The following is a 25,266-nucleotide window of genomic DNA, read 5'->3' as shown; positions in this document are numbered from 1 at the left end:
TTTCTTCTCACGTTGAATCGTGTACTGTCTTCGACACATGCTTCGGTCAAATCCACACGAAATACATACTTATATAATTTATTTCAGCTTGGAGAGTTAATGATATAGTTCAATTGTGTTTACCGTTAAATTGCATATTTCTCGCCTGGATTCAGTTCTGGATCTTTTTTCCCCGAGATACTGGGAACGTAACTCGGACTAAACAAAATTAAAGATTATTGGTTACCAACAAAGTATGCACTGCATGTTCGTGAGTGTTTCGCTGGTTTCCAATTATGTAATGCACTAACGAATAATTAGAAAAAAAAATTATTTGCGTGACAAAATTACTGGCATGCATATATCTTTTAAAAGACGAATCAACACAACCTTAAATATACTCACTTCGTTTTATTAACCCAATGATCTTATTTTTGCGAAATATTGCGAATCTTTTGATTACAACTTTGGCGCCCAACGTGGGACGATCCATACCAGTCAACAAAATGGTTATCGACCGTACCAACGAAGTAGAGCGTGGTACGACAATTAATCGATCAAGGCGCCAGCGCCTGGGCTCGCGTATCGACCCACCTCGTAGCGATCGCGCAGAATAGCTATCTCTTTAAAATTCACTTAAATAACTTCAATCGTTTAACATGAAAATATTTGAAACTTACGAAAGGATTAGGGAAAATTAGGAAGGTGGAAATCTCACAATAAAATCACTTGCAAATTGAAGAAATTTTATAACAAAAAATAACTCGTGTAAATTCAAATTCAAATGTATTTCGCGCGCTTCAGAGAACAAGCGCACATTCGCCAATCAAGAGATCCGACCAATGCGAGAATTTCAAGAACAACGAATAAAGAAATCATCCATCAACAATTGGCCCAACGAAGTGTCGCGTTTGCGCATCGCTGGAACTCCGAAAATAAGCATTGGTCCGAGCCAATCAACCAATAACAAAGGACATACGACACAAAACTTAACCAATCGGGTATTTTGAGAAGGTTTGAGATTCACTTGATTGGTGAATGGGCGTAATTGTCGCAATGCGACAAAATTATTATGATGGTTTGTCGTTGTTTCGCGCGAGTATAAGAAGGCAATAGAAACTGGTCTCGGAAGCCAGTCTAGTCCTCATCACGCTAGACCCGCTTTCACTAGCCGATCTCGAGATTCGCAACTCGGATCCGCATTACGCAAACTAGCTGACTCTGGCCTAGGAAACCAGAGCCCGCTTTACGCATTAAAAAAAAAAGAAATATTGCTCAGGAAGCAACCTTTATTATATACCACCGACTCATGCTGATAGGGTGGGCCCCATTCGATTTCGTTTGGGTTCAGGATTGTCAGTGTGGGGCACCGATCTAGTCAGGAGGGCGGGGATGGTTCGATTTCGTTCCGTCTGAAGATTTCTGGCTAGATCACCTATTCCTTGTCTGCCAAGAGGGAGGTGATCGTTCGGCTTCGTTCGTTCAAAAGATTCTTGGTGAACTCCTCTCACTCATACCAGGAGGGAGGGGACAGTTCGGCTTCGTTCTGTCCAAAGATTCCTAGGTGGGTTTAATTCCACACTTAAAATCTAGGCTTCCTGAGTATCGAATCTTTATCAAAATCTTTGTAAATTAAAATTGCGAATCCACTCAAATCTTTATAACTTAAAATTGCGAATTTCGAACCTTTATCAATTAGGACAATTGCGAATCAACTAAAATTGCGAATCCATTCAATTTGCGAATTTCGATACTTTTATGAAATTAAAATCGCGAATCTATTAAAATTGCAGATCTATTATGAATTGAAATTGCGGATCTATCAAGATTGCGAATCATTATAAATTATAAATTTAACTTGCGAATCCTTATGAATTAAAATTTCGAATCTCTATCGATGATGAATTTAAACTGCGAATCTTTATGAATTAGAATTTCGGATCTTCATCAAAATTATGAATTAAAATTGCGAATCGTTATCAAAATTGCGAATCAATCAAAATTGCGAATCAATCAAAATTGCTAATCAATTAAAATTGCGAAATATCTTGCAATTGCGAAACTCGATCACTTATGCGTTTCTTCCAAATTTCGATCTTTTATGAATTGTCTTAAAATTTGCGAAAGCGTATCAACTCCGAATTTTCTCAGTCTGGCGAGACTCTAACATATTTGCGATTATCTATAACGTTGCGGAAATTTATTATATTTGCGAACTCTCTTAGTTCCTTTGCGAAACGGATTCTAGTTGCGACTCTCATTTAGCGAAACTTTATTTTGCGAATCTGATTATTAAAGTGAGACTTATTCTTTGCGAAGCCGGATTATCTTCTTAATTTGTGAGGTGTGTCATTTTGCGAGCGATATTATTTGCGAACGATTCAAAAAAAAGGAAACTGCTGGGAGTCAGAACTCACGCTTATTTTTGTTTTTATACCCAAAACACAAAAGACCTCTAATTCAATAAATCTTTTATTTTGTTAAAACATCCACACAAATCTGCCTTGGCTCTTGTTTTTCTTTCATACCTGCTCCGTTAAATCCTTACTCAGCTCGAACCTACGCGTAGCGGAGTGTTCTGTCACTAACGTACCGTTACACTATCCATAGTTTTTTGCGCGGCTTTATCGCTCGCTTCCCGGAACCGATAAAATTCGATTTTTCCACTCGTAAATCTTAACACATTTTTACACGATTTAATACAATAAATGTTGCTCTTACGGGGCTTTTCCATTTTGGATATCCGTACAAAAATGCAAATTTTGGCTAACATGAGCGTTCTAAGTCCTAGTCAGAGACTATAATATCGATGCTGCTTACGAAAACTAGCACGATTCAAATTTCTTACGAAAACTATAATGTTCAGGTTTTCGCCACGAAAACTAACACGTTTTCAATTTCACAGCGAAAATTAGTACGTTTTCAATTTCACCACGAAAAGTAGCATGTTACGGCTTTCACTACGAAAACTAACATGTTTCGGCTTTCACTGCAAAAGCAAGCATGTTTCGGATATCATCGCGAAAACTGGAGTATTCCTCAAATTATCGATCTGATATTTAGAGATGTTATAATAATCTTTTTGGAAGTTTTATAAAGAACAAATGGAAAGTTTTAAGGATGTATCGCCCGTACAATCTCATTGTCAGCCAAGAAAAGTTTTGGTACCCATTTGAAATCTTTCGTAGTGAGGTAAAAATCTGAAAAAAAATCGACCAATTCGATTCGATCGATTTCAATGTTACAGTTCAGCTCGCATTGAAGTGACTGACAATGGGAATGATTCTTGTATATGAAAAACAATGAAAATTGGTATCATATTGGAATCGCTTTTTGGAGTGTAAACCCAGCGATGGTTTTTTTACCGCTGGAGAGTTTGAGTTCAAATCAAAATGGTCCATAATGAAAATTATTGTAAATAAATAAAAAACGATTGTATTTCTTACAAATAGAGAAAATTGTTTGTTCATTTCGACCGCTTACCGAAGCGAGAGCCCAGCAATTTTTATACCGCTGGAGAATTCGATTATAAATCGAAATTTTCAACGACGGAAATCGTTAGAGATGAATGTAAAAACTTTCGCTCATTTTATAAGTAATAATCATTGTTGGTCTATTTCAACAGCTCAGTGGTGGAAAAATGATGGTTTTTTTCTATAACAAATAAAAATTACTACTTTATTCAACCACTCGTTGAAGCGAGAACCCAGCGGTTTTTCTACCGTTGGAGAATTCGATTCTGAATTGAAATTTTCAACGATGTTAATCATTGGTGATAAATAAAAAAATGATCGTTTCCTTTTATAATACGTAAAAATATTTAAATATCACTTTAGTGTTCCTCTCCGATTTTCTTGAAACTGCTATATGTGAAAGAGAACTGGGAAGTATGAAACCCGTATTTTTTTTATCGGCGGAAAAACGGTTATAAGGGGTAAAACCACCCTAAAAGTAACGCATGTCAAGGGGTGATTTTGCAGTTTCACTAACAAGCACTCAACCGATTTCGATAAAAACATGAAAATAAAGTTTCCGTGTTTTCACATTTTTGCAAAATGGTAATCTTAACGGGGCGAAATACCTTTTGTTTAAATTCTCGTACTGTGGGTAGTTTCTTTCTGTTTTACATGTTTATCTGATTCAAAATATTATAATAGTTTCGAGTCAAGATTTTCTGGCATGTTAAAGTCATCACAAGACTGCGAAAGGGTAAATCTGCTCCACTCGATTTTCCTCTTTATTTGCTATTTCAAAATTTCTCTCTGCATTTCGTTCAATTTGATTGCCCTGCATCGACATTACGAATTTAATAATTTTAGGAACGTATACAATTCGTATTGACCTGGATCGTGGGGGTTTGGCAGGGGCGGGGGGGGGGGGGGCAAGTTGCCACAACCACTTTTTCGGTGATCATAGAAAGCTTGTAAAATGCACCTAAATTCATAGGTACCATACTCATGTACAGATAAAAATGTTTCTACTTTTTTTAACTTTGGTGGAAAAATAGAGGCGTAGGCATATGATCCTAATATTTGTGCTAGATGGATATCTTCTTGGACTGCAAACAAGCCTTTTGAGTTTCGTCGAAAAATAGTACTATCGTAAAATTTTGGCAAAGTTGTACATTCCTTACTAAAAGTATATGTACAGTGGAAATAATCGTTAAAATAATTGGTTGGCGTACCTCGAAATATATGAGATTTTGGGAAAGTAGCAAAAAAGAAAAAAGTTGTCATTGTTGTTTGTATACTGAAACTGTTTCTGCTTTCTCATAAACCCGGCCAGCGAAAATTCAACCACCAAAATATATAAAACTACATAATACTACTATTACTACTACATTCAATACATAATACTAATATTCAATATATAATACTACTACTACATTCAATAAATGTGTGAAACTATAAAATTGCAAGCAAAAAATATTCCATTAATTTACAGTAAAAAAAAATTCTTCAAAAAAATTGCAATATGATCAAAAAAAGTATGCAGAAAAAATTGGAAACAATACCAGTGTTATCGAAACGTGCAAGTTTTCGAGGTGAAGGCCGAAATATGCTATAGTTTTCACCGTAAATATCGAAAATCTGTTAGTTTTTGTAGTGAAAACCGAAACGTGTTAGTTTTCTCAGTGAATAACGAAATGTGTTAGTTTTCGCAGTGAACACCGAAATATGGTAGTTTTCGTGGTGAAAATCGAAACATGCTAGTTTTCGTAGTAATATGGAACATGCTTGTTTTCGTAGTAATATGGAACATGCTTGTTTTCGTTAGAAATCTGAAACATGCTACTTTTCGTAAACAGCGTCGATATAACATTGTATACAGCGAATAGCAGTTTCAAGAAAATTGGAGGGGAAGATCAAAGTGATGATGTCTTTGTCAGTGTCTTCCTTCTGTCGCACAGTAATCTCTATTTCGACGCTGCTTACGAAAACTAGCACGATCCAAATTTCTTACGAAAACTAGCATGTTGAGGTTTTCGCCACGAAAATCAACACGTTTTCCATTTCACCGCGAAAATTAGCACGTTTTCAATTTCACGACGAAAACTAACATGTTAAGGCTTTCACCATGAAAAGAAGCATGATTCGGCTATTACCGCGAAAACTAGAGTATCCGTGAAATTATTGAATTCGAATTGAGAGATGTTATAATAATTTTTTCGGGAGTTTTACAATCTCAACCAAGAAAAGTTTAGGTGCGAATTTGAAATTTTTCGTATTGAGGTAAAAATCTGGAAAAAAAAATTTAATAAAAAAAAAACAACAATTTTCTGGGCAAGTAAATATCCATTTGAGACTCATTTTATTATTTTTATGATATGCATCAACGAAAACAGACACTAGTAATTTATAATGAAACAAAGATAATGACATAATTTAATATATAACGAAATGTTAATAGTGGATTTCTATAAAAACAATAATAATAATGAAAACATAATGAAATATTCTGTTTTTTTCTATACAAAAAATAATAACGATATTGTAAATATAATTTAACAAATTAAATATAACCTTAATCGTCTAATATTTTTGAAAAAACTTGGTGATGTTCCATTGGAATGAAACCTTTATCAAGCATCGTTTGTAGATCTTTTTTTTTTCTCGGTGCAAGAGACAATTTTTTATCGGACGTCGGTTTGAGGTCGTAGATATGAACATCATTCATATTTTTGTTTTTTTTAAAGATTTTCATTTCTCGTCCTTCTTGTTCGAAATCATATTTAATGTGGACTGTATCGACATGAGGTTGAACCGTTATTTCCCGAACACTAGCTATTTTGACTGAAATCCAATTAAAATTTTTTGACAATTCCAAAAAATCGTAGATTTCGGTTTGCACTACTTCATTGACGGAGTAAGGGTTCGTTCGTTTGGCCTCTTTTATTAATGTACACCATTGTTGCTGTGTGTACACTGATTTGTTGTGACAGTGCTGTTCGATGCGTGCATGCATAGAGTCCCCGTCGCATTGAGTGTGACCAACTTCTAAGAATCTGAAAATTTAATAAAACAAATAGTTTATTGGAAGGTTCATATTAATATATGTCCATATCGAGCCTATATATGCAAATTTGCCGATTTATGGCGTTATAGCGATTTCCAAACCGTTCAGATGGATGAACTGTTGCAGTTAAGAATTTGAAAATTAGTGACGATTTCCTTTCAATTGAAAATAACATATACCTGTGTGTGATCTTTATTCCTAAATCATTAGCGGCCTTGATAAACATGCTGAACACAATCTTATTTCGGTTCTGTCCACCGCAATTGTCGCTATAAAGTGAAAATTTGCGAACACCAAGCAGTTGTTTTGTCTTAAAATAGCGCCATAAAAAAGAAGCTATTTCGTTTGCTCCTCGAAAACCCACGGTCTCGTTCCACACATTACACAGTCCTTCGTGATTGGCCATGTCGTAAATCGTGAAATTCCAAACACAAAGCTTGGACATGTAGTAAAGAGGTCCGATTTCCGCTCGCGGAGTTGACAAAACCTTTTGCAAGTCAAAATTGATTGCACAAAAAGAGGAATCTTCTATTGCTCTGGTTTTATCATCTCGCATCAGCTGCCTGGCTTTTTTTTTATTGGCTAGATGTTTTTCTTGTTTTTGATGATTTTTATCACTTTCAGCGAGATTAGAAAAGACTTCACATTGTTCACACCTTAAAAATATATGAAAGAACATTGAATGTATTTTTAATCAAATTCTGATAAACGCTTATATACTACGTGCCATTTTGGATGAAAATTATTACTAAAAAATGTCGTTTTCGGCAGGGAATAAATTTACTTTTCAAGTCAAGAGTTTTAAGAAGACCTGTGATTTTTCCACCATTTTTCCTCTCAATATAACGTAGCCAAATAAGCAGCGCGGGCTCAAAAGACGTATGTTAGGCTTCAGGGTTACTGAAAACTACATTGGAGTTCGTGGTTGTTCGAAAAGATAACACACTGACCTGTCTTTTTTTGGTATGAAAAATCCGTAGTTGAACTCCGAATTGAAAATGCGTCTGTACATTTGTTCAGACACAAAGGAATTTTGGCCTCTTTGTTCAATATTATCTTTATACATTTTGTACATTTTACAAAGGCTTAGTCCTTCTTCCAAATATTTTTTCGTTGTGTTCTCTCGACAATAGTGGGAATCAATGACGGGAAACGAACTAATGTGCTCTCGAGCCACGTTTTTTAACATATCAGGCACTTTAAATGGTCGATTGGAATGTTTTCCTCGTTCATCATCGCCTACCACAAGGGTTTCATTAGCAGCCTGAAATTTTTTGTCAGCCGTCCTAATCCACTGATATGATATATCTATAAACAGTGTTAAAAATGATAAAAAAAATAAATTTTCGTATCATTGCCCATTCACGAAAAAAATGCTACATGCTCCAATAAGATAATGTGCATACTACAGTGATATACCATTATTCAGGCTTTAAGAGAGGTTAAGGAATGGTCCAAGGACATCCAGTGGAAAATGATTTTTTTTTAATAGTAATTATTATAATATCCGCGTAAGAAATTCGATTCTCTTCTACGAGAAAAATTGAAGATCGTCAAAGTATAGAAAAATGATATGATTGCATGTCAAATTCAATTTTTGTGCAATGTTAGTGATTTTTGTAAAAACATTGATAAAACATCCAATTATTTACCCAAAGTATCCAAAAACATTGTTTTGCAGACTTTGATCAATTGTTTCTCTTTGGTAGGCAGTTAAAATATATGTTTCACTTTTTTTTGCTTGTAATTTGCTTCGGCATCAGATTCTTGACACAACTCGTTCGTCTCAATCAAATGAACTATACACTGCCGCTGCTTGGTAATATCGCCTAGCTCCCAAAAATGTTCGAATACGAATTGGCGTTCCTCCTCTGTGATACGCGTACGGCATTTCAATCGGCAATTTTCATTGCATCCCTCACGAATCTTTTTTGCAAATATAGGAACCCCTTTTCTACCAGTTCCTTCGATTCCAGTGGCCCTAGCTCTTTTAGCCGCAACGTCAATCCACAATTCCTTGTGAGTTGTCCGTTTTCTGGTAAGCGTTCTTGGCTGGTTCATACGCTCACATCACGGACTCGGAAGTTGTGCGCAGTTTCATTTCTATTCGCAGCGTTTTCTTCATTACAATCTGTTTTATTATCATACGCGAATATTATGAATATCTATTATATCTGTCATCGATTGGTCGGTCTGTATTATTTTCGACCATTTGATCTGAACCATTCCGAATTTTCCCGAAATTTTTTTTACAAAATAGTGCTTGATGAAAGAAATATCCAAAAATTTTACTTCGTTTGTAAATTTTTATCTCAAGTCTTTCAAGAGCTGAAATTTCTCGAAAAATTAACACTTTGAAATTTTCGGAAAAGTTCTAAGTTTGGAATCTCTCAAACTATTTAACATATCGAAACCTCACCAGGTAGATCTTTAAGAGATGATGAATCGGTATCCATCGACATGTCATCATCTTTCTCAAAATCATGAGACACATCATGAGACGATCCATCATTATACGCTGGCCCTTGGTATTTTAAAAAACATTTTTAAAAATATTATAATTAATTATTGTATTAATAATTAATTATTGTATTAATATAATTATTGTATTTAATAAACATTTTTTTAAATCAGAATCAGATTTCGCTTTGTCATAGAAAGTGCTTAATCATGAATGGTAATAATTTATTTGTAAATATTTTTGGATAATTAAAATCACATTTTTCTAAAAACTTATCCTCATTCATACCATACAATTATTGTTCACTTCAATCAATAATTATTAGACTAAACTCAATTGTTTGATCTATATAACAAATATATAACTTACCAGACTGCCACGAATCTAAGCTGATGTCGCTAGTCACAGCCGCATTATCATTTTCAATCGCACGCACTTCAGGAAATGCAATATTCCACCACTCAAAAACTAAAATAGTCATCGTATTTATAAAATTATACAAAATTATTTAAAAAAAAAAATCTTTTACTCACAATTTGAAGAATCGTCCATTGTGTTAATTTTTTCATCCAAAAAAAAAATCAATTTAAGAAATACACTCTCGCAATCAGAACTACTGTCGTCATATTCGCTAGGAAGCTTATCACAGACTAACAATGAGAATAAAGAGAATTTCGGAAGAGCGGTAGAAATATCAGAAAGAAGGGATTGATGGTAAACAAGTGGACGCATGATGCCCTCTGTGAAAATTTCTTCCATACAGCACTTACATTGTTTTGCGGCAAAGAGAAAATAAGGCGACAGGGCTGTCAATGTACTTGTTCCGAGACTCCACCGAGTCTCTTGATACGCTCTGTATCTTCTTGGACTGTAAACAAGCCATTTCGATTTTTATCGAAAAATAGTACCATCGTAAAGTTTTGGTGAAATTGTACACTCCTGACTAAAAGTATAAGTACAGTGGAAATAATCGTTAAAATAATCAGTCGGCGTACTTCGTAAAATATGAGATTTTGGGCAAAGTAGCAAAAGGGAAAAAAGTTGTCATTGCTGTTTGTACACTGAAATTGTTTCCGTTTTTCTCCGATTTGAAGTCCATTTTACACCAAAGTAATGAGGCATTTTTAATGCTCGTCATTTTATCATAAACCCAGCACATGAGAATTCGACTACCAAAATATGTAAAACTACATTCAAAAAATAAATAAATGAATGAAACACTATAAAATTGCAAGCAAAAAATATTCCGTTAATTTGGAGTAAAAAAAATTATTCAAAAAAATTGCAGTATCATCAAAAAAAAGCATGCGGAAAAAATTGGAAACAATATCAGTGTTTTCGAACCGTGCTAGTTTTTGAGGTAAAGCCGAAATATGCTAGTTTTCGTCGTGAATATCGAAATCTGTTAGTTTTCGCGGTGAAAACCGAAATCTGTTAGTTTTCGTGGTGAAAATCGAAACGTGTTAGTTTTCGCGGTAAATACCGAAATGTGGTAGTTTTCGTGGTGAAAATTGAAATATACTAGTTTTCGTGGTAATATCGAACATGCTTGTTTTCGTTAGAAATCTGAAACATGCTGCTTTTCGTAAGCAGCGTCGATTTTATGGCCACTCGTAAAAAGCGTTCGGGACGCTTCTTGGGTAAATAGTTAAACCCTTCCTCCTCAAGTTCCGCTCCAGAAAAATAGATTTTCCAAAAACTTAACTGAACCATAGTAACGTGAAGTGAATAGTGTCTTGAATCAATGAGTTTCGAGTTATACCGACTAGTGAAACAATAGTGACTAGACTTGACTAATGATAAGTATTGAATAAATTATCTTTTCAGGTGAACGGACTTGTGCTGCAAGGTCGATGCCATTTGAATGCTTCCTCTATCATTAAAAGTATACCTGGAAATGTTTTCAAATTCATCGTGGGGCGGTGAGTACTTACTCCTCCTAGATTTGTATGGTATATAAAAACCTAGGGGAAAAAAGGTTGGGACAAGTACATTGATGGTCCCTTGTTTCCAGACCATATCACGAGAAATGTGAAAAAAAATTCCATAAAATTATTAAACCAACTGTATCAAGAAACTCGATAGAGTCTCGGGACAAGTACATGACATAATTTTGTTGCAATCCTGGTTCTGGTTCATTACAAATTTTCAACAGGAGTTATGTGAGAAAAAAAAACTTTCGCTCATTATAACCTCTCAAACGTTCTTTCCAAACAGAAATTCTATGATGTGTAATTACATTAAAGAAAGAGGTGGATGGTTGTGTGTAAACGAATTCAAATAAATTTTAAAAAACTTTGGTCAAGTAATTCAATGTATTGTTGTCATAATTTCTTTCATTTCGTTTAGCTATGTTCACCGGGCCCTTTTTCTCACCTCCTTAGCTTACAGTATATCCATACCAATTTCTATTCATTCTCTAGACAATTCGAGTGACTTTCGTATCAAGAGACTCGGTAGAGTCTCGGGACAAGTACATTGACAGCCCTGTCGTCTGCTGGCCCGAGGCTCTCGCCGAGACTATACTTTCTCTGAATAAAACGATTCGCCGTGGTGGGGGTAAAATTGGCATGTGATTTTATTGAATTACGAAGCTCAGGAGCCATTTAGCAACTTGAAAATTGAAGTTCAAGCCAATTGAGTAATTCTCTTTTAGACGTTGTGATTGGTTGTCGAAATTGGTTGTTGATGATCGGAAATCTGACGTCAACTTCAGAACGTAGCACACGGCAGCACAGCAGACATTAAAAAAACGTAGCACGGTAACAGCAGTTATAAATTCGATCGATATATTGTAACGGTACGTTCGTGCTTGTGCACACCGTCACGCCTGGATTCGAGCAATTCTATAATAAAGAAGAGCGGGCATGAAGGAAAAACAAAAGTAAAATGAAATTAGATTGAAATGACAAATGTTTTATTCAATTTTTAAATGTTTTAAACCAAATTACAAAAATAAAGGCTTTTTATTTGAAATCGAGTTTTTCCGCTTTACTTTAATCGCATGTAAAATTTTATTTCCGGTATTTTTCTCCACACAAAAAGAAAATAATTTTCGCAGAATTAATTATGATGAATTTCGCAATGAATTTAAGCTCGCTTTTATTTGAATAATGATAGTTTCGCTTGCAATAATAATTTTTCAATAATTCTCGCCAACGCTGGTCTTGATAAATTTTTAATTAATTTTGTTTGATAATTCGATCATTTGATAATTTGATAATTGAGCTATAATTCTTAGAAACTCCCTTTTTGACTCTATACAATCCAAATTAATTGTTCGAGTGGATTTTTCTGATCGATCTCACTCTTTTGACTCGATATAATTCAAATTATGATTTTTTTTTTTTTAGTGAGATATTTCGCTTTTTGGAATAATTTAATTGGCTCAAAATAATAAATGACTCGCAATTGTCTCGTTATGAGAATAAAGAAACTTGGTCGGTTTTAATAATTTTTAATGAATTTAATTAATTGAACTGCTACTCAGAAAACAATGATTCGTTGGAAAAGAATCCACCCAGAGATCTTGAGACAGAACGAAGCCGAACTGTCCCGGCCCCTCTGGCGTGGAAAGGTAGGAGTCCTACCCAAGAATCTTGTGACCGAACGAAATCGAACGGCCACGGCCCTCTTGGATAGAAAAAGGATAGGAAATCTACCAGGAATCTTGAGACAGAACGGAATCGAACTGTCCCGGCCCTCCTGGATAGATGGGAAACTCTCACCTAAGAATCTTGATTTCAAACGAAATCGAATGAACCCGGCCCTCTTAGCGTGAGAGAGGAAAGGTGTTATTCTATTTGAATTCTGAGTGGGATATCAGCGATGTTATTTGGCTCTTTGTTTTTATGAGCGATTTTGAAAATAAGCGAAAATTTTATGTTTCTTTATTCTTGAAATTTGGGCGAGTTCACGCGGCGAGATCCGGAGGCAAGACTGGCTTTTGGTTATGGCATGCGAGTCGAGCTCTCAGGGATTCGAGACGTGACTGGCTCCTAGCGTGGCGAGATTCGAGACGAGACTAGCTACCGGAGCCTCTGCGCCGGGGTTTTTATACCTTCTCAAACAAAGGAAATAATAATAATAATGCGCTTGGACTTTGTCCCTTACTCTGATTCGGTGCGCGACTTAATCTCGAACCAGGGACTCCCACTCTAAATTCTCTGATTGGTGCGCTAACTCCCCCGCGTGGGTCCCAATTGGCCGAGTCGAGCCGTAGTCACACTGCGCATGTGCAAAAATTTAATATAATTTAATAAAACCAATTTTTATTGCTTCTACGCACATTTCGCGTCTTTCTTAATTATTTTGTTTTATTCTTAATTGATTTTATCCACAAGAATCTTTTATTTCGTTTCGATTAATTTATTTGTTCGTGATTGCGTCTATTGCACGTGCCTGTGAAAGTAGGTCATCGCGCATGCGCATTGTGCACGCTCGATCTCGCAAGGAGAAGTTTACTTAAAAATTTAAATAATTTTATCCTGAAATTTCCACCCATTTGTTCAAAAGACGTTTCTTTAATGATCAGCATTAATTTTCTAAGCAAGAAAAGGTTTATTTAATTAAAATTGAATAAAATAAAGAATTTCACGAATCTAGGGAATTTTGTGAAAGCGAAATTGGGTTGGCAGCGCTGAGCGCCTCGCTTCCCGAGCGCCGCTTCGCGAAGTGACAGTTTTTCAACATGGCCGCCGGTGTAAACACTCGTGCGTGCCATGTCGTTGAAATAAAAATAAAGTTCTCGAGTCGGTGTTTCGCTTCAATATATATTGTAACGGTACGCTTTTATGACGTCACCCGTTACGCGTGTTTTCGAGCTACTAAAAATTTAGGAGCAGGCATGAAATGAACGAGAGATTAAGGATTTGTGTGTAAAATTATAATAATAGTGTTTATTCAAAGTAACTTTATTAAACAAATGAGAATGCGATGCGAATCGTTGGTGTTTCGTGGTACGAATGAAAATATTTCTCTAATTTCAATAAACTTGTCCAAGAAACTTGTCCAATTTATGATTTCTCTCTCGAATATCAAGAAACGTGTCCAATTGTAATTATTTCTGTTCTCTTTGATAAATTCTTATAAGTTCTGATCTGTGAGATCAGAAATTAATTCCTATTTCTCTCAATTCTCAAATTTAATCAATCCGTCTAATTCTCTGCTTCTATACAATTTTAAATGATATTTGCGGACAGGCTCGATACAAATCAACTGAGATTGATTAATTTTTGGACAAATAAATTTTCTTTTTCTATCAAAGTTTTGTCTCTGTAAATAATTGAAATAATTTTGGAGAATTGAATCGGTTCTCGCCTCCAAGAGGATCGTGAAGCTTTTATTTTCAAATTAAACTAATCTTTTGCTTCCAACAAAAAAAATCAAAAATGGTGTTGAGGAAAAGGGGCCTATGCCAAGAATCTTCAGACCCCACGGAATCGCAGGGTCCCCTCCCTCTTTAACATAGGACAGATGGATCAAATTAGAGAATCTTCAGACCCCACGGAATCGCAAGGTCCCCCTCCCTCTCTAACTGAATGAATGGGAAATCACCCTCGAATCTTTGGCCTGAACGGAATCGCTCAGTCCCCTCCCTCTCGGCGTGATTGGAAAGGAATTTCACCCTCGAATCTGCAGATCGTACGGAATCGCACAATCCCCTCCCTCTCGGCGTGAAATTTGGAATTTTATAGGGTGTTGGTTTGTTGGAGCTTGTTTTCCAGAGTCACTACCTCTGTGTTCGAAGCGAGAGCTGATTCAAGAATGAGCTGCCGTGGTTGCTCCGCACGGCCTTTTATACTCGTTTGAACAAAGGAATAATGATGATAATTCACTCTAAAAATAACTTGGACTTTGATTCGCTTAGAAAATAATCTCGAACCAGAGTTTCGATTGCTAAATTCTGGGATTGGTTCTCCAATTCCCGCTCGAGCTGTAATTGGACAAACTAGAGGCTGTTTTCCCTCGCTTTTGTAAAATAAATGATTTTCGTATAAAATCAACTGCTTTTAGCGAACAAAAATTGTATTTTGTATTTTAAAGCTTAAATAAAGCAAGTTTTTCTTTAATCAACGTTAAATTAATAAATTATGATCACTTTCGATCATTATTTCCCCTGGAACCAAATGCTCGCTCGTGACTGGTTATTTCTGTTGGAGCCAGCACGCTATTGGAGTTTTCTGGACAAGTTTTCTCTGGACGCTCTCAATTGCTTTTAACACCGACTTTTTAACTTGTTTTGTTTAATTGAATCTTGCCTCGTATCAAAATGAAATTAATTGTGTCATTTAAAACATAAAATGAAAGTAATTACGAGAGAAAAGAGTTTTTCTTATTAAAGCAATAGCCTTTACGCCGCGCCACGGAGAGTCGCGTCGAGCGGCTGAGTACAAGCTCGCGTGGCGCGTGATTCAAATATCATTTTGTGTGTAGTAAAAAAGGGAGTGCCGTTTCAATATATATTCTTGATTTTATTCAATTTCAATTAAACAAAGTCTTTCTTATTCAGAAAATTAATGCGGATCATTAGAAAAACATATTTGGAACAAATGGGTGAAGATTTCAGAGTAAAATCATTTAAAAATTTAAGAAAACTTTTCTTTGATAGATCAAGCGTGCACAGTGCGCATGCGCGATGACCTACATTCAACAGGCACGTGCAAGAACGTGACTTTCGGCAAATTTGTGAATGAAATCAAATAAAAATAATCTTATGGACAGAATTGATAGAAAATAAAACAAAATAATGGAGAAAGTCATAAAATGAATTAAAATGGATCAAAAACTGTTTTATTGAATTATATTAAATTCTTGCACATGCGCAGTGTGACTATAGCTCGATTCGGCCAATTGGGACCCACGCGGGGGAGTTAGCGTACCAATCAGAGAATTTAGAGTGGGAGTCCCTGGTTCGAAATTAAATCGTGTTTATTGCCACTTTTATAACCTGAATTTCGTTTTTCGGTTTGTTTGCATCTCTCATTTGGTGGAGGTCCTCCGATAAACCATCCTGAGATTCTTTCTTTTTCTTCTTGATCTTCTTCTTTTTCTCCGTTGTACCTCGTTCGTTTCCTTTATTATCAATCTGATCATTGTTATTAAGCACGGGTACAACGTTTATTCGTTTCCCGCCCGAAATGTCGACGGCTGAGGCTCTTGATGAACCTCTATCGCTTGAATTTCTGGCCGTTGTCGTTCGTTAGTTTGACGATGATCGTTTGGATTATTCGGCAGCCGGTATCCTCCATTGTTCTGTTGTGGCCTCCAATTAGGGTTTTGGTTCTGTCGGTTATATCCGTTCTGCTGATTATTATTTCCACTATTGCGATTTTGTTGAGGGTATCCGTTGTTTGGTCGCTGGTTGTAATTTTGATAATTATTGTTGTTGGGCCTCTGATTGTAGTTCTGCTGGTAATTGCGGTTCTGCTGATTATTCCAGCCGTTGTTGTTGTTATAACCTCCATTGGGTCGGTTATTCTGGTTCCAGTTTGGATTTCCACGGTTGAAATTGTTTTGGAAACTACCCTGGTTATTCCAGTTGTTGTTTTGAGGCATTCGGAATGGCCTTTGCTCGTTTTTATTTTGATTTGGATTCGTCGAGGTTTCTTTTTCTTTTTTGGAATTTATTGGTCCATGCCGATCGATTTTACCCAGGAATTCGATTAATTGTTCCAGTGTTTTGAATCCTCGACTGATTATAGTTGCTTGAATCTCATCCGTGTAATGTTGCGAGAGTGATGCAATTATGTCCTCGTCGCTTGGAGGAGGGATGAGATCCTTCGCGGCTCCGAAAATGTTAATCGTATACTCCACTTTAGATGTTTTGTTATCCTTATCAGAGTAGTGTCCGAATTCGAGGTCTTTCCTCACTTTTTTCTGGACATCTGTGCTCCAGAAACGCTCAACGAATTTCTTCTCTACTTCCTCGAAATCCTCGACGCGATCCTCAATAAGAACCCACCATTCTTTTGCGGCTTTCTCTAGACACTGTCCCAGCAAATATTTCATTTCAGTGATAGTGGGGTTTGTTACCTCACAATAATGCCGAAACTCCTTGATGAACTTCATTGGTCTTTTCCTTTCCGATCCATCGTATGTGGGAGGTTTAATTTTTATTTTGTTTGGATGCATGTCCATTGGCAGCATCGTCCGAATCCTATCTGTTTTCTCTTCGGGCTCATATTTTTCCTCTTCGTTCTCGGATCCGTCGTCAGAAACCTCTTTGCTTGGCTTCGGTACAATCCGGGTGCTTTCAGTGTTCGGACTATGAATTTTATCCTTAGATTCGAGATTCTCCACCCTTTTCTTGATTGCGCTGACGTCAAGTTGTATTTGAGCCACACTAACCTCAATAACGGCACTTTTCGATTCATTTTCTTGAACTATTTTTGTTAAACCCATTACGTGACGTTTAATTGGGTCATAGATTTTATGGACATCACTAGCGATTGTAGCTTGCAGAGTCTTGAATTTTTCTGTAAATTCAGACCTCAAATCGCTAGTGGCCTGATTATTTCGGGCAATTTCGTTGGCCATGCTCTGTACTTGCGTTTTCATTTCTTTCATTGCGTCGATTAGGCTCATCAATAACTCATGATTTAATTCCGCGAATTCAATTTTCCCTTTATTCGATTTAGGGGTTTCAAATTCCTCCATTTTAATTTCTTCATTCTGATCCTTATTATCATCGTCAAATTTCTCTTGTTGTTCAAATCCGAAATTCCCACGAGATTCATTAAAAATGTTCCCCGCCACTGGAGGAGGAATTGAGGTAGTCAAATCGACATTTTGTGCCGTTCGCTCATCGGGATTTTGGAACCCGGAATCTCTCGCTGTTTCGTTTCTGTCGGTCTTCTCTGCCATTTTGACGTAATTAATTAATTTCATTCAAGCCAATCTCACGCTCGTTTGCAATACATGTCCCTGTTCGGGCGCCAGTTGTAACGTAACGCTCTTGCCGACCCGGCCTGAACGCCGCCACGCGTCGGTTCGAGCTACCTTAATTTTAAAAGGAGCAGGTATGAACGAGACGAGAGACAAGAATTGTGTTGATAAGATAACAAAATGAATTTATTAAACAATACTATTATGTTTTTACAAAATGATACGCGTTTTTAATTTTAATCTTTGTCTGTCCGCGTTGTTTAACCAAGTCAGGCGAGAGAAGACTCGAAAGACCCGGAAAAACGGAGCGTTTTTCTGTATGCAATTTCGATTGAATTTTCAAATTTGTTTTCGTTTTTGTTTATACAATAAAGAACGCTTTATGGTTTATCGTGCCCCTGCTTATTCTATTGCCTCTCCTTTCCGCTTGCATGAGATTTTTCAGACAAAAAACAAACAAAAAATAATGAAATTCGCAACACTAATAATTGACAACCGATGTCCTGTAATCCTAACCGCTTGAGCCTGAGTCCTTACGCTTGGTGATAATTCAAGAGTGTTGAACGCTTTTGTTTTTACAATTTCTTATGTTTCTTGATCGCTTTTGACGCTATACAAACTCTAGTCTTACCGCTGCCTCTTGAATTAACGTTTTTGCTTGCTTGTTTTTTGTTTTTACTCGTTATAGTTGATTATAATAGGTTCGGATAATTTATTTTGACTTTGGAGTCGTACAATGGACTATGGATTCTTAAATTATTGAATTCTAACGCTAATCAATTCGTTCGACCCAACCAAATCGGATAAGTTATGAAACAATTTTGAATTTAATAATAATTAATCATAAAATCATTTATTTACCGCCTTTATTCTCAATAAACCCAAAAAAAATGCTAGGTGGAAAGTTTGTGCTTGACCACGGGCCTCAAACGTCGCCGAATGGCGTCAATGTTCAAAAACACAAGACAGGTTAGGATGTGAACCCCAGACCACGGGCTCGATACGTCGCCGAGTCTCGCCAATGTCCTGAGCATTCACTAGGTTAGGTAATTTTGCCCACGGACCACGGGATCGATACGTCACCGAGTCTCACCAATGCCCCGTGCAGCGAAAATTCGGAAATTATAGGTTAAATGGAGTGGACCCTGGACTACGGGATCGATACGTCGCCGAGTCTCACCAATACCCCAGGCATCCAAAGGAATAGTAGAAAAAAGGATTTTTAGGTTTTACCAGAATAGAGTGTATTTTGCTATTTGATGTTAGGAGAGCTCTTCTAGGAGATCCGAGTTGGTTCTAGAGGTAGGGTGAACTGCCTCTCGAATGAGCCGTGCGCCCACTCTTATACCCCGTTCCCCACTCTAAATTCTCTCAAACGCCGAATTTTTCTATTTCGGACGCGTTCTGCGCATTCCTTTGTAACGGGCTCCACAATTGGCCCGCTGCCTTAATTCGCGCCTTGTTATTGGCTGATCGCTATTTTGCCCGATGCGCCGAATTCCGCTTTGATTAATTTTCAGCTCAGCATGATTTTAAAATAATGAAATTACAATGTCAATTGTTGTTGTTTAATTATTTGAGTGATTTGGCTTCATTGTTTCATTTAATATCATTTAATTTAATTTTGTTTGAAAAATCACAAAAAGTCACGTTCGGGTTCCTATAGCCCATGAACGCTTAGCCCCGCGCATGCGCTGTGATCAAGCATCTCGCTCTACTTGAAATAACACAAATTTTCTACAAGCTTTAATCTTTTCTCTATTTTTCTTTGATAGCGGCTATTTTTCCCGACATTTTGAGCCTAATTACGCTCATATTGATAAATAAAAAGTTTGAAAACAATTAGAATAAAGAAATTATGATTTAGTTTGATTTCTTGCCAAGTGGCGCTGTTCGGAGCGTTGCCCGCCGGCTCGCTCGGGCCTTTGTACCAGTCGCCAACATGGCCGCCGGTTGGGACGCACGCCCATCATCGCGCCGCGATGTTTTTCGCACGCGTAGTATTAGATAGTTCGAGCGGGCTCGGGCCGCTACGCGAGCGTTACGTCTCAATATATATGTTGTAACAACGATCTTCCCGGAAAGGTACGATCGGTCCCTTCTCGGCTCACGGATTGCGCCTCCTCATGAACTCACCGGTAGCGAAGATGGGATGGGCGCCAGGTACAGAGTACCGCCGAATTACTCGACTTGATTTTTCCCCTTCTCGCGGTGTTAACTTAACTAAATGATAGAATAACGAGTTCCTGAGGGACGCACGTGACCGAGGACGGTCCAGCTACTCAGCTCAGCTGAGGTACGGAAGGTAGAGGAGGGGGGATCCTTGAGAGAAGGTAGCGATGGTCGCAACACGAATTACAGCACAAACAAAATGTAGCCGAAACAGCGGGGAATTAAATATTAAATAACAATTTATTCCGTTAGGTCGAATTACAAATAATGAACAAAATCGGGGTGATTAAATTAACATAGTTTGTCGTGTGGTTGAGATACGAGGAGCAATAAAGAGCGCAGGTTCGAGTACTAGTTTTCGCCCTTTTACAGGCTTCGCCGAGGCCGAGTAGGTAATCGCCGATCACGCACGCGGTTCGGCCGGATTCCGCAGGTAACGAGAGATAATCGCGAGAGTGTCATAGGCAACATAGGCAAGGTAATCGACACTAGGTAACCCTAAAATAATTCCCGAGAGCGTCGTAGGCAACATAGGCAAGGTAATGACGCTAGGTAACCCTAAAATAATTCGCGAGAGCGTCGTAGGCAACATAGGCAAGGTAATGACGCTAGGTAACCCTAAAATAATTCGCGAGAGCGTCGTAGGCAACATAGGCAAGGTAATGACGCTAGGTAACCCTAAAATAGTTCGCGAGAGCGTCGTAGGCAACATAGGCAAGGTAATGACGCTAGGTAACCCTAAAATAATTCGCGAGAGCGTCGTAGGCAACATAGGCAAGGTAATGACGCTAGGTAACCCTAAAATAATTCGCGAGAGCGTCGTAGGCAACATAGGCAAGATAATGACGCTAGGTAACCCGAGAGGTACTGCGCGAGTATCACAAGTAATCGAGAAGGAAACTTCGGCCAGGCGGAAGGTACGCCGAGATTCCCTCACATCCCGAACCAATACGATAAATAAAAGCAAGCGATGAATTATAAAATAATGCGGAGAAAACTACACGCGAACAAAGTCCCGATGCGATCCACAACGCAATGTTCGAGTCGATACGCAGTGACAAAGGACGAAGAAAAGAACGAAATATAATTAACACCGAACGAGAGGTGGGCCACCGTACTAGCCGTAGCGCGTCGTAGGAGCGAGAGAGACGCAACGAAAACATTGCGCGACCGAGCGTGCTCGCTAGCGACCTTAGCCCGTGCAGGGAGAGAGAGATAGAGCGACTCGAAAAATAATGCGTGGAAATCTCCAACGCGCAATCGGCAAAATTGGAAGAACAGCATAACGTCTGTTTCCCACAATGATTCTAAATTTATGGACCAAACTAATATCGAGTTCGTTTATCTAATTGAGCCACAAAACCAAAAGGGCTGGGGAAGCGGGAAGTACCGGCCACAATCTCGCTCGGTACCACAATCCACGCGTCCCCACTAAAACGCAATAAACTAACCTTTAACCCGGAACGATATTCCGAAAATACTAAACGAGAACGGAAGGCTCAACGAGATAAAAGAACTCATGGAGAGAAAGACGGACTTACCGAGGAACAGCTCGCAACAAAAGGAAAGGCACAAAAGAAAGACGGGTGGCGCAGCAATCTGGACGTGGCTCGTCAATCGGGTGCTCGGAAGTAGACTAATTTATGCGAGCGAGCTGCTCCCGGCGCCCGGCGCTATCCCCACCACTCGGACGTCACACCGCAGCGCTCGGTTGCTAGGCGCGGCCGAAGTGTGGGCCCCGGCTCACGCTTTCGCGGCAATTTTGAAAGTGGAAGCGCGCGCGACAATGATTCTTCGCCGCGCGTCTTAACGGATGATTATCTAGTACCACACCTCTTCGTTCTCCCTTCCCCCGCCCGTTTGGGTAGGGCCTCCCGATTTGACGACCGTGGTTCGGGCATCCTTCCTCTTGGGGATCCGGCGGGCATCTCTGAAAGGGCCAAGGGGAGGCCTCCCTCACGACCCTGGGCGTCCCGCAGGATCACGGTGGGCCCACGACATAACCACCAGGCAATACAGCACCTCTCCCCCAGGAAACTCCCCCGGACCCCACTGGACGAGGCGCCGTGTCTCACGGGCTGCGATACCCGAATTCACGATCTAATAGTCGGTGTAACTCTCGGTTGCTCCGCGGGAAGGGCACGGGCGGCGTTCACAAGTGGCCTATGCCAGCGTGTCCCTTCACTCGTCCGCGTGCCGAGAGCGATGTTTTATGCTCGAAGTTTTGGGAGGGCCCATCCCCCCAAGCGAGATCGGGTAGAACGAAGAGCCACCTCACGACGTATCGAGCGATGTGTGAGTCCGAAGTGATGGAGGCAACACCGGACTTTCACGCTAAAGGAGGCAGCTGAAATGCTAATCAGATTATGGCATTACGAAAATTATTCGGGATAATTCAAATTTTCCTCTCTCTCTCTCTGTCCAGGCACGCAGTAGGTAATGAGTCTCGCACGGTAAATAGCGCTCGGCAGGTAAGGTAGACAATTCTTAATACAAACTTAAAACTACGCAATGAGGAGTTTTCCTTCCGAGCACCACCCGACGAGTCGCAGCGGCGTCCACAGGGCCGTAAACCCGGTCCACTGGTCGACACGATTCGTACGAGTGGCGGGTCGAATTGTCACGTCACAATGTATATCGGTCGAATTTATGACTGCTGTTACCAGCTGTACTGCGCCGTGTGCTACGTTCTGAAGTTGACGTCAGATTTCCAATCATCAACAACTAATTTCAACAACCAATCACAACGTCTAAAAATGGATGTCGTCAGATCCAACGAATCAGAATCTCGAGAGCATCAAAGTGCCTTTGATGGTGTTTATAAATACAGACGCATAAATTCTTGAATGTGTTGGTAACTTTTGCATAATCTTGAGCCCGTGCAAAGTTTTTTCTCAGCAATTACAAAACCGATCATGCTGATTTAGGGCGGAATCGAAAGAGAATTACTCATTTGGCTTGAACTTCAATTTTCAAGTTGCTAAATGGCTCCTGAGCTTTGTAATTCAATAAAATCACATGCCAATTTTACCCCCACCACGGCGAATCGTTTTATTCAGAAAAAGTATAGTCTCGGCGAGAGTCTCGGGCCAGCAAACGACAGGGCTGTCAATGTACTTGTCCCCAGACTCTACCGAGTCTCTTGATACGAAAGTCACTCGAATTGTCTAGAGAATGAATAGAAATTGGTATGGATATACTGTAAGCTAAGGAGGTGGGAAAAAGGGCCCGGTGAACATAGCCAAACGAAATGAAAGAAATTATGACAACAATACATTGAATTACTTGACCAAAGTTTTTTAAAATTTATTTGAATTCGTTTACACACAACCATCCACCTCTTTCTTTAATGTAATTACACATCATAGAATTTCTGTTTGGAAAGAACGTTTGAGAGGTTATAATGAGCGAAAGTTTTTTTTTCTCACATAACTCCTGTTGAAAATTTGTAATGAACCAGAACCAGGATTGCAACAAAATTATGTCATGAATAAACGTAAAATCAAAGAATTTGTACAAGGAGAAATTTCCCAATACTAATATATGTCCTATATAACAAATACTCGCGAACCGATTGCGATGAGGGTAAACTAACCCCATGGTTTTCACAAAACTTACATAACATTTTTTTCTATAGTCATATAAGAATTTTGAATCGAATTCATACAGCTCGCACTGTTTCTCCGAAATTTTATCATTTAGATCGCTGTTGCTATTAATTTGATCATGCCATCAAAAACGGACAGATGGTTGAACAATATATCACGCCAAAGTCACTATATATCTGGTTTTCGTAATATACACTGCATGTATGACACCACATACCACTATTTTGAATAAAATAAATACATATTGAACACTTGATAAGATGAAAAATATATTTTTTTCACCCCGCACTTCGTAATGTCGGAAATCCGATTATTATAACATCAAAAGCTGACAGCTAACTGATGGGATTGTATATATAGGTATATATTCATAAACTTTATTCCGCTGGAACGGTACAGCGAGTATCCTGACCAATCACAACTCATTATTTCTGTAGCCGGGATTCCGGGACTCGAGCTTCCATAGAAATGGGTTATAGCTGGCATCAAGAGGCCTTTGATGGTGTTCTGTACAGACACGGCAAATCCATAAATATGTTAGTAACTTTTGCATAATCTTGAGCCTGTACAAAGTTTTTTCTCAGCATTTACGCTGCCGATCGTGTTGGTTTCGTGCTCATTCGAAAGGGATTTTGAAAATTAGTCTCCAAACCCATTTTTGATTTATAAAAAATCTCCTGAGCTCTGCAATTTTAGAAAATTACATGCCAGTTTTACCCCCACCACCGCGAATCGTTTTATTCAGAGGAAGTATACTCGGCGAGCCTCGGGCCAGCAGACGACAGGGCTGTCAATGTACTTGTCCCGAGACTCTGCCGAGTCTCTTGATATAATGAGTGAAAAATTTTATGTTTCTTTATTCTCGTTTTAATGGCGAGTACACGCGGCGAAATCCGGAGGCAAGACTGGCTTTTGGTTATGGCATGCGAGTCGAGCTCTCAAGGATTCGAGACGTGACTGGCTCTTTGTCTGCTCAGTGAGCGTTGTTGCTTTAGCGAGTCTAGCGTGGCGAGATTCAAGACAAGACTAGCTCCCAGAGCTTCTGCGCTCGGGTTTTTATATTCTCTCGAACAAAGGAAATAATAATAATAACGCGCTTGGACTTTGTCCCTTACTCTAATTCGCTGCGCGACTTAATCTCGAACCAGGGACTCCCACTCTAAATTCTCTGATTGGTGCGCTAACTCCCCCGCGTGGGTCCCAATTGGCCGAGTCGAGCTGTAGTCACACTGCGCATGTGCAAGAATTCAATAAAATTTAATAAAATGAATTTTGGATCGATTTTTATCCCTTTAAAGTCTTCTTCTATTATTTGATTTTGTTTTCTATTGTTTTTGTTCACAAGATTTTTTTTATTTGATTTTATTCACTAATTTGCCGAAAGTCACGTTCTCGCACGTGCCTGTTGAATGTAGGTCATCGCGCATACGCACTGTGATCGCTCGATTTCTCAAAGAAAAGTTTTCTTAAATTTTTGAATAATTTTAATGTGAAATCTTCACCCATTTGTTCCAAATATGTTTTTCTAATGATCCGCATTAATTTTCTGAACAAGAATAATATTATTTAATTAAAATTGAATTAAATCAAGAATTTTGCGAGTCTAGGGAATTTTGGTGAAGCGAAATTGAGTTGGCAGCGCTG

At 38.4% G+C, this 25,266-nt stretch overlaps 1 protein-coding gene across 3 annotated transcripts in view; it reads left to right on the top strand.

Moving 5' to 3' along the window:
- The window catches only part of inaD (inactivation no afterpotential D), a 2,962,486-nt gene that overhangs the window by 1,544,649 nt on the left and 1,392,571 nt on the right, over positions 1–25,266 (top strand). For all 3 annotated transcript variants that reach the window (XM_043429353.1, XM_043429354.1, XM_043429355.1), the window contains one exon: positions 10,784–10,878. In XM_043429353.1, the coding sequence (XP_043285288.1) occupies positions 10,784–10,878 (95 nt within the window). The remainder of the gene's footprint in view (positions 1–10,783; positions 10,879–25,266) is intronic.

Source organism: Venturia canescens, chromosome 9 (genome assembly GCF_019457755.1).
Source record: "Venturia canescens isolate UGA chromosome 9, ASM1945775v1, whole genome shotgun sequence".
NCBI lineage: Eukaryota > Metazoa > Arthropoda > Insecta > Hymenoptera > Ichneumonidae > Venturia > Venturia canescens.
This window is presented reverse-complemented; position numbering and strand designations above follow the sequence as displayed.